We start from the raw sequence: 10,412 nt of genomic DNA, 5'->3' as shown, positions 1-10,412 counted from the left end.
AATGTTTTTGTTGTTGTTCAGAGGAGAGCAGGGTGTTAACTGGATGAGTTGTGGCCCATCTAGCCCAGGCCAGATATCTAGCCCAGATATTAATTTTTTTCAAGCTGAAAATGGCTAGCCCAGCTATACTTTTTTTAGGAATACCCAGGCAAGGTCAACTTGTTATTCTCCGCCCTGCTGGGCTGCAAATCTTTCCTAGGAGGGATGCATTAGGCTTAACAGGAAAATGGGCTTTAATAAATATTAAATGGGATGTAATTATAAAAACTAGGTAGTAACTATAAAAAATGCACCAAACACGTAATTAGTTTATAAAATATTATTTTTGGATTTTGAAAATTTTAATTTCATTAATTTTTGCACGCGCAATGTTTCGTTGGATTTTTACGTAATACAAATTTATATTGAAATTTTATTTAATCTGACTAGAAATTTTTGGATAATAATATTTCGGATCCCATCAAAATGTGGGAACTTTTTTGAATTCTGTTTTGAACGACTGGTTGAAATTATTAATCGTTGTCCTTGCTAGAAAATGGGCTATACTTTTAACAAACTGTAAATGGGTTGTAGTAAATTACATTAGAATTCAAAAATGGGCTGTACATTCTTACAAATCACAAATGGGCTATAAGTTCTCCGCCACACACTTATGGGCCTACTAAGTTGACACGTCCCCTAAAAAAAGTAATTTGACGCGTATGCAAGGCTTTGTCAACTTATAGTCAACACACGGTTCTAGCAGCAGTGGCCGTTGGATGTCCATCCAACGGATGTCATGCTTCTTCTTCAATCTCGGATATTCTAGCTTCAGCCGCCCAAAAAATGATTCCTCCCCCTGACATCTGGGGCGCACCGTTTTGGAGGCTGACCTGTGGGCCTACTAAGCTGACACGTACCAAGGGCCTTGTCAACTTAGTCATTATAAACGATTCTAGCTGTAGTGACCGTACGATGTCCATCCAATGCCCGCCGTGCTTCTTCAACCTCTAGTCTTCTTGCTCCAGCCGCCCAAAGCAGCACCGGTCATGCCGCCTGCTCCTGCCTCCCGTGGCCGGTTGTGCTGCCGCAGAGGCCTCACCGCCCCTACTACTCCCACCGCTGGCCAGGCCATCCCTCTACTCACCCACACCCCTTGTTATTCTGCGGCGGCGGCAGCCTCACACCGCAGCCGAACCAGTGAACCCTCATACTCCTCTCCGCGTGGGCATCCACTGCCGCGTCTTCCTCGGCTCCGCGTCGTCCCCTTCCTAGGCCTTGCCGTCGTCCACCGCCCTGGTGCTCTCGGCGCGGGGTGGTCAACATGGTCAACAAAGGACATCCATCGGACGTGGACTGTACGTCGAGAGGCTGACAAATGGGTCCATGGCCGCACACAAGGAAATGCCTCCTTATTACGCGCAAAATAATGATTCCTCCACCTGACATCAGACCCACCGGAAGGGCCTCTGTATTTCGCCAAAAAAATGTTCCCCCTGCTGACAGGTCGGACCCACCAGCTATATCTTCGCACGCAAGGAAATGCCTCCTTATTACGCACAAAAAAGTGAATACTCCCCTGCTAGCTGGGACCCAACATAGTGGGAGGCTAACTTGTGGGCCTACTAAGTTGACGGGGACGGAGGGCTTTGTCAACTTAGTCAATATGAACGATTCTAGCTCAAGTGACCTTACGATGTCCATCCAACGCCATAGTGCTTCTTCAACCTCTGGTCTTCTTGCTCCAGCCGCCCAAACAAGCGTCGGGCGTGCCGCCTGCTCCTGCCTCCCATGTCCGGTCGTGCTGCCACCACTGGCCATGCCATCCCTCTATACTCACCCACACCTCTTGTTATTCTCCGGCGACGGCGGCCTCACACCGCAGCCGTAGCAGTCAACCCACGTACTCCCCTCTGCGTGGGCATCCACTGCCGTGTCTTCCTCGGCTTTGCTTCATCCCCTTCCTAGGCCTCGCCATCATCCACCGCCTTGGTGCTCCCGGCGCGGCGTGGTCAATTTGGTCCATGACCGACTTCCATCGGAAGTGTACTGTACGTGGAGAGGCTGACAGCTGGGTCCACGGCCGTAGCAAGGAAGTGCCTCCTTATTACAAGGACAATAATGATTCCTCCACCTGATAGCAGGGACCCACCGGACGGGCCACCGAATTTCGTGAAAAAACATTTCCCCCTGACTACTGCGACACACTAGCTACATCTTCGCACGCAAGGAAGTGCGTCCATATTACGGGGGGGAAATGATTCGCCCCCTGACTGCTGGGACCCACCAGCTATATCTTCGCACGCAAGGAAGTGGCTGACAGACGGGACCCACCTGGTCGACGCGTACGTAGTGTTGCCATTCTGGTCGTGAACTTGTGCGTACATACTGGTTGATGTAGAGGCGCGCACGTGTCGTAGTAGAGGCGCACACGTAGCATGTACACGTACGTATAGCGGCCAGGGTGCAAGAAAGAAAATACGGCCACGTATGTACATACGGGCGGGGTCTCGAACGCCTACCCGCGCATACGTACGGCCAAGGCTCGTGTACATGGCTGGGTCGGAACGGAGAAGCTCCGTCGTCGTCGTGTTCATGGGGAGGCAACCGGCTGGGTTGGAACAGAATACGTCGTCGTGTTCATCAGGAACCAACCGGCTTGGACGGAATAGCCGATGGAAACAAGGCCTTGCGTACCGCAGAACGGAGGAAACGGCCTTGTGTTCGACCGGCCACGGTCGAAACGGGATCCTGTTCATCGAGAGGGGTCTGGCGTAGTGCAAAACGGAGGAAACGAACCTCATACGGTCAAAACGGGGTCCTGTTGATCGGGGGGTGTGGCGTACCGCAAAATGGAGGAAACGGACTTGTGTTGGAGCGCTACGGTAGAAACGGGGGTCCTGTTCATCGGGAGGGGTGTGGCATACCACAAAACGGGACTCCATGGGATACTGTTCATCTCCACCGTCGACCTCTTCCAGCCTCCACAGGCTCCTGTTCATCCATCGTCGACCCTCTCCAGCCTCCACCTGCGACTGTTCATCCATGGGCTCATGTTCATCTAGCCTCCACCGCACGCTCCTCCACTGGGCATTGTTCAACCAGCCCTCTCCACGGGGTCCTGTTCAACCACCCCTCCACGACCTACTGTTCATCCAGCCCTCCACCGGCTACTATTCATCCAGCCCTCCACGAGCTCGCCCTATTCATCCAGCCCACCACGGGGTCCAGTTTATCCACCGGCTTGATCGATCGGGGTACTGTTCATCCAGCGGTAACGGCCTCTACTATGACGGGGTCCTGTTCATCCAACCCCCCACCGGGAACAGTTCATCCAAACCCCCCAACAACGCTCACTGTTCATCAAGGGAAGGAGGCAGCAATGTTCGATCGGCTTCAGTTAGCAATAGTAGCAAAGGAATCACTGGGGTTCAGTTAACAGCAAGGCAAGGGATTGATCGATCACTCGGGTTCAGTAACGCGTAGCCTGCAGTGCAATCACTCGGGTTCAGTTAGAGCCCAACGCCTCGCACACACGCGCGTACATATGAGAGAAACGCGCATCACTTGGCCCCCTACCACCCACCGTAACTGGTAACTCCCCGATATTTTCCTCACCCTTGCTTCTACCACGGTTTTTTCCGTCATGGACGGCCCGAAGAATGTCATGCAGCTGCGTCTCCGGTCCGCCCAGGACGAAAAACCCATTTTATGTCATGATTTTTTGTATAGAAGTAGGACCCCACCACATCTATGATGACACTAGGTTTTGTCACAATTATCATCATAAAAGTGTCAAAAGTATGACAGAAAAAATTTCGTTCGGCCCAAAATGTCATGGATGTGTCTTTTTTGTAGTGTAGCTCTAGTGCATCCATTGCATGGCAATCCCTACTCACTCACATTGATATCCATTGATGGGCATCTCCATAGCCCGTTGATATGCCTAGTTGATGTGAGACTATCTCCTTCTTTTTGTCTTCTCCACAACCACCTTTTATTCCACCTCTAGTGCTATGTCCATGGCTCACGCTCATGTATTACGTGAAAGTTGAAAAAATTTGAGAACATCAAAAGTATGAAACAATTGCTTGGCTTGTCGTCTGGGTTGGGCATGATTTAAGTATTTTTGTGTGATGAAGATGGAGCATAGCCAGACTATATGATTTTGTAGGTATGAGCTTTCTTTGGCCATGTTATTTTGAGAAGACATAATTGCCTTGTTAGCATGCTTGAAGTATTATTGTTTTAATGTCAATATTAAACTCTTGTTTTGAATCATACGGATCTGAACATTCATGCCACGATAAAGAAATTACATGGATAGACATGTTAGGTAGCATTCCACATCAAAAAAATTTGTTTTTACCATTTACCTACTCGAGGACGAGCGAGAATTAATCTTGGGGATGCTTGATACATCTCCAATGTATCTATAATTTTTTATTCTTCCATGCTATTATATTATCTATTTTGGATGTTTTATATGCATTAATATGCTATTTTATATTATTTTTGGGTCTAACCTATTAACCTAGAGCCCAGTGCCAGTTCCTGTTTTTTCCCTGTTTTTGAGTTTCGTAGAAAAGGAATACCAAACGGAATAAAACCTTCATGATGATTTTTCTTGGACCAGAAGATAACCAGGAGACTTGGAGATGAAGTCGGAGGAGCCACGAGGCGGCCACGAGGATGGAGGGAGCACCCAAGGGGGTACGGCGTGATACATCTCCAACGTATCTATAATTTATGAAGTATCCATGCTGTTATTCTATCATTCTTGGGTGTTTTACAATCATTTTATAGAAACTTTATATCATTTTTTGGGACTAACCTATTGACCCAGTGCCAAGTGATAGTTGTTGTTTTTTGCTTGTTTTTTACATCACATGAAATCAATATCAAACGGAGTCCAAACACTGCAAAACTTTACGGAGATTTTTTTGGACCAAAAGGAACCCAATGGGCCAGAGCTGCACCTGGGGGGGGTACCCCAAGGGGGCACAACCCACCAGGGTGCGCTAGGGCCCCCTGGCGCGCCCAGGTGGGCTGTGCCCACCTCGGTGGCCTCCCGCACCCCCTCTTTGCACTATAAATTCCCAAATATTCTGAAACCCATCGGGGTTAACCTAGATCAGAAGTTCCGCCGCCGCAGGGCTCCGTAGTCACCGAAAACCAATCTAGACCCGTTCCGGCACCCTGCCGGAGGGGGGAATCATATCCGGTGGCCATCTTCATCACACCGGCGGCCACCATGATGAGGAGGGAGTAGTCCACCCTCGGGGCTGAGGTTTTGTACCAGTAGCTATGTGATAAATCTCTCTCTCTCGTGATCTATATCATGGGCTTTGTTAATATAGTCGGATCATATGATGTTTCTCCCCTCTATACTCTTGTTGTGATGAATTGAGTCTTTACCCTTCAAAGTTTTGTCTTGTCGGATCGAATATTCAGAGATGAGAACACATGATATATGTCTTGCAGTATGAATACTTGAGGTGACAATTGGGGTATCTTATTGATTCACTTGATATATGTTATGGCATTCAACTCGCAGATTCCTGCGGTGATATTGGGGTAATCTATGCATAGGGGTTGATGCACATTTTTATTATCTTCTACGACGGAAACTTTGTGGTCTCTTCATAGTTCTTTGTGTGGATTAAGTATTATGAAGAATATGAAGTTGCATTGGTGTTATCTTAGTATGGACTCTAGGATAGATCGAACGTAAAAAATAGCTTTGTGTTATTTTAGTACGGACTCTTGAATAGATCGAACGGAAATAATAGCTTGAGGTGGTTTAGTACCCTACAAACAATTCCTATCTTTTGTTCTCCGCTAATAGGAACTCAGGAGTGATTCTTCGTTACACTTTGAGAGATAATCATATGATCCAACTATGTTAGCATTGTTGAGAGGTTGCACTAGCGAAAGTACAGACCCTAGGCCTTGTTTTTCAGCATTGCAATACCGTTTTGTGCCCGTTTACTACCTACTACCTTGCTGATTTTATTTATTCAGATTATAAAAATATATTTTTATCATCATATTACACTTTTATCACCATCTCTTTGCCGAACTAGTGCACCTATACAATTTTCCATTGTATTGGGTGTGTTGGGGACACAAGAGATTTCTTGTATTTGGTTGCAGGGTCGTTTGAGGGAGACCATCTTCATCCTACACCTCTCACGTATTGATAAACCTTAGGTCATCCACTTGAGGGAAAATTGCTACTGTCCTACAAAACTCTACGCTTGGAGGTCCAACACGTGTCTACAAGAATAAAGTTGCGTAGTAGACATCACGGCGCGCCCCCCATATATCCCTAAACCAACATGGACATCCACGAAAACACTTTTCCACCGCCGCAACCTTCTGTACCCATGAGATCCCATCTAGGGACCTTTTCCGGCACCCTGCCGGAGGGGGATTCGATCACGGAGGGCATCTACATCTACTCTATTTCCCTTTCAATGAAGCGTGAGTAGTTTATCACAGACCTACGGATCCATAGCTAGTAGCTAGATGGCTTCTTCTCTCTCTTTGATTCTTAATACCATGTTCTCCTCGATGTTCTTGGAGATCTATTCGATGTAATACTTTTTTGTGGTGTGTTTGCCGAGATCTGATGAATTGTGGATTTATGATCAGCCTATCTATGAATATTATTTGAATCTTCTCTGAATTCTTATATGCATGATTTGATATCTTTGTAATTCTCTTCGAACTATCGGTTTGGTTAGGCCAACTAGATTGGTTTTTATTGCAATGGGAGAAGTGCTTAGCTTTGGGTTCAATCTTGAAGTGTCCTTTCCCGGTGATAGTAGGGGCACCAAGTCACGTATTGTATTGTTGCCATCGAGGATAAAAAGATGGGGTTTGTATCATATTTCTTGAGTTGATTCCTCTACATCATGTCATCTTGCTTAATGCTTACTCCATTCTTTATGAACTTAATACTATAGATGCATGTTGGATAGCGGTCGATGTGTGGAGTAATAGTAGCAGATGCAGAATCGTTTTGGTCTACTTGACACGGACATGATGCCTATATTCATGATCATTGCCTTAGATATCGTCATAACTTTGCGCTTTTCTATCAATTGCTCGACAGTAATTTGTTCACCCACCGAATTATTTACTATCTTGAGAGAAGCCTCTAGTGAAACCTATGGCCCCCAGGTCTATTTCCATCATATAAGTTTCTATTTTCCATCATATAAGTTTCCGACCTACTATTTGTAATCTTTTACTTTCCGTTCTATAAACCAAAAATATTTACTTTATAGTTTATCTATCTCTATCAGATCTCACTTTTGCAACTAACCATGAAGGGATTGACAACCCCTTTATCGCGTTGGGTGCAAGTTGTTTGATTGTTTGTGCAGGTATTCGGTGACTTGTGCGTTGTCTCCTACTAGATTGATGCCTTGGTTCTCAAACTGAGGGAAATACTTATCTCTACTTTGCTGCATCACCCCTTCCTCTTCAAGGGAAAACCAACGCAAGCTCAAGAAGGAGAAGTCTCTTGTCAAAAACCAAGCCGCACTGGCCCTCCTTCAACTGGAAGACCATCTGGACAATTCCTTGGGCTACGTCATCTGCCTGAGGGACACGATGGTGAAGGTTGACAAAGACTCTCCAGAGCGATCTGGAAGCTTTGATGACCCGCCTGTACGAGATACCTTGTCGAGTGCAGTCTCAGAAGAAGTCAGTAACTCGGTGTGGCGCCAATGTGGCCTTGTCACTTGTTCGCGTCCACTGCAAGGATGTGGACGAGGAGAGGCTAAAGGCCTCTGAGTTGTTAACAACAAAAGTTCAAGTTCGGGGATTTCATGGAGACGTTCGTCAAAGCTGCCATGAGGTTCGCTGATGGCATTGATCTAGACACCTTCGACGAGTCGGCTAGCCCGCGTGATCATGCGTGAAAAACTTCTTTGAATGAATTTTCCTGGGAATGACGGGTGGTTTATGTAACCATTAAACTCGGACGAGCTTCGAGTTCATATATTTTGCGTTTGCTTTTGAACACTCGAACAAATCAAAGTTCTCAATTAGAAGTCTGAATATTTATTTGCTGACGTGCTTTCAACTTAGGAGAAATCTGGTTCGTGACTAAGCCCCCGAGTGTGGAGCATGTCCGCACTCAGATAGTGTTTAACTTTGATGAAATATGGTTCATGGCTAAGCCCCCAAGTGTGGAGCATGCCCACACCCAGATAGTTTTGAACTAAGGTGAAGACTAGTTCACAGCTAAGCCCCCGAGTGTGGAGCATGTCCGCACTTGGATAGTTTTGAACTTAGGCAAAATCCGGTTTGCCGCTAAGCTCCCGAGTGTGGAGCATTTCCGCACTTGGATAGTTTTTAACTTAGGAAAAGCCTGCTTTGCAGCTAAGCCCCCGAGTGTGGAGCATGTCCACACTCGGATAGTTTTGAACTTAAGCGAAATCTAGTTTGCAGCTAAGCCCCCATGTGTGGAGCATGTCTGCACTCGGATATTTTTGACTTAGGCGAAGTCTGCGCAGTTAAGCCCCCGAGTGTAGAGTATGTTCGCACTCGGATAGTACTTAACTTAGGTGAAATCTTGTTCGCAGCTAAGTTAGTTCACCTATTGGGAGTTTGTTAGGTTCTGAATGTTGTTAGTCACCAGAGTGGTCACATGGCACTGGGCCAAATTAGATGATATACAAGAAAAATAAGACTTTTATTCATCTAATTCCACTTGGGAAGCTATAAAATGAAAAACTTATTCTAAGTGAAAAACTTGTGAAGCAGATCCGCATTCCAAGCTCGGGGTTCTTCTATGTTTTTGCTAAAGTTGTAGAGCCGATAGGCCCCATTATTCAGGACCTTTGATATCGCAAAGGGTACTTGCCACGGAGGCGCCAACTTATGAGGCTTCTACCGATCCATTCAGAGAACCAGGTCACCTTCCTGGAAGGCCCGCTCTCTGACGTGCCTGTCATGATAACGGTGCAAATCCTGCTGGTATGCAGTCGACCTGATGAGTGCTAGCACGCGCTCTTCATCAAGGAGGTCGAGGCCATCTTGATGTGCTTCTTCAGCTTCTGCTTCCAAATACAGGTCTACTAGGGGGGACTTGTGGAGCAAGTCACTTTGCAGAGTGGCCTCCAAGCCGTACACCATGAAGTAAGGAGTATGATCTGTGGAACGATCCGGGGTTGTCTGCAAGCCCCAAATGACCAACGACGGCTCGGTAACCCAGGCTCCAGCATTATATTTTAGGTCACGCATGAGGCGCGGGTTCAGCCCTTGGAGTATCATCCCAGTCGTTTGAGTCAAAGTTTGACCCATTTTCTATGATAATTCAATGCGGGACTCCAAATCAGAAGATTATTTATTTAATGAACTTGATGGTAGTCGGCGAGTCCAGCTTCTTTATGGGTTTCACATCAATCCACTTGGTAAACGTGTCCACTACCACCAGCAAATGAGTGAATCCACTGCCCTTGGTCTGGAGTGGGCTGATCATGTCGAGTTCCCAAATGGCGAATAGCCATGTGAGTGGGATCGTCTTCAGCGCGGACGCTGGCTTGCGCGACTGGTTCACGTAGAATTGGCAACCGACGCATTGGTCCACTATGTCTCGGGCCACCTCGCTGGCTCTAGGCCAGTAAAAGCCTGCCCGAAACGCCTTGGTGACCAGCATCTGAGAGGATGCGTGATGCTCACAGGTTCCCGAGTGAATCTCTTGTAGAATTTGTTGCCCTTTCTCTGGCGAGATGCAACGTTGTGTGATGTCGTGCTCTTCTTGTAGAGTTGATCCTCCATAACAGTGAAGGCCTTTGATCGGCAGATGATCTGGCGAGCACCCACTTCATCTTCAGGGAGCTCCTACCTAAGCAGATACGCAATATAGGGCTTGGTCCACTCGGGAGTGATTACCAGTATTTCCTGAACCAATTAGATCACTACGGGAATGTCAACTTCAGTCGGATTAGATGGACCAACTTATTGTGGGGGCTCTTCCACGAATGGATCTTCCTTGATCGTGGGCGAGTGTAGGTGCTCCAGGAACACATTCTTCAGAACTGCTTTCCGAGTGGAGCCAATCTTGGCCAAGTCATCGGCTGCCTAGTTTTTGAGTTGCGGGACGTGGTGCAACTCCAGTCCTTCAAAGTTCCTCTCCAACATTCTGACGACACTGTAGTAGCTTTTCGTTGCTGGACTGGATATCCCACTCTTTCATCACTTGGTTCGCCACCAGGTTCGAGTCACCGTAGACCATCAGTCGGCGGATGCCAAGAGAGATCGCCATGCGCAACCCATAAAGGAGAGCCTCATACTCCGCCTCATTGTTGGAGGGATCAAAGCGAATCTGAAGCACGTAGCTGAGTCGGTCGCCCTTAGGGGACACTAGGACCACTCCAGCTGCCGAGCCATTGAGCATCTTGGAGTCATCGAAG

The 10,412-nt window shown here is 47.1% G+C and overlaps 1 protein-coding gene across 1 annotated transcript; it reads right to left on the bottom strand.

The window, feature by feature from the left end:
- Window positions 1–8,898: 8,898 nt before the first annotated feature.
- On the bottom strand, window positions 8,899–9,270 carry LOC147991244 (uncharacterized). The gene has a single exon (XM_087538585.1). It carries the CDS (start codon window positions 9,268–9,270, stop codon window positions 8,899–8,901), a length of 372 nt encoding a protein of 123 aa, XP_087394711.1.
- Between the last annotated feature and the right edge of the window lie 1,142 nt (window positions 9,271–10,412).

Source organism: Triticum urartu, chromosome 1A, assembly GCF_056163025.1.
Source record: "Triticum urartu cultivar PI428250 chromosome 1A, HENAU_Tu73, whole genome shotgun sequence".
Lineage (NCBI taxonomy): Eukaryota > Viridiplantae > Streptophyta > Magnoliopsida > Poales > Poaceae > Triticum > Triticum urartu.
Note: the sequence above shows the minus strand (reverse complement) of the source record. Positions and strands in the feature narration are given on the sequence as shown.

What these genes read in the sequence shown, in the direction of transcription:
- LOC147991244 (XM_087538585.1), bottom strand. Translation starts at nt 9,270, where the DNA reads ATGATACTCCAAGGGCTGAACCCGCGCCTCATGCGTGACCTAAAATAT.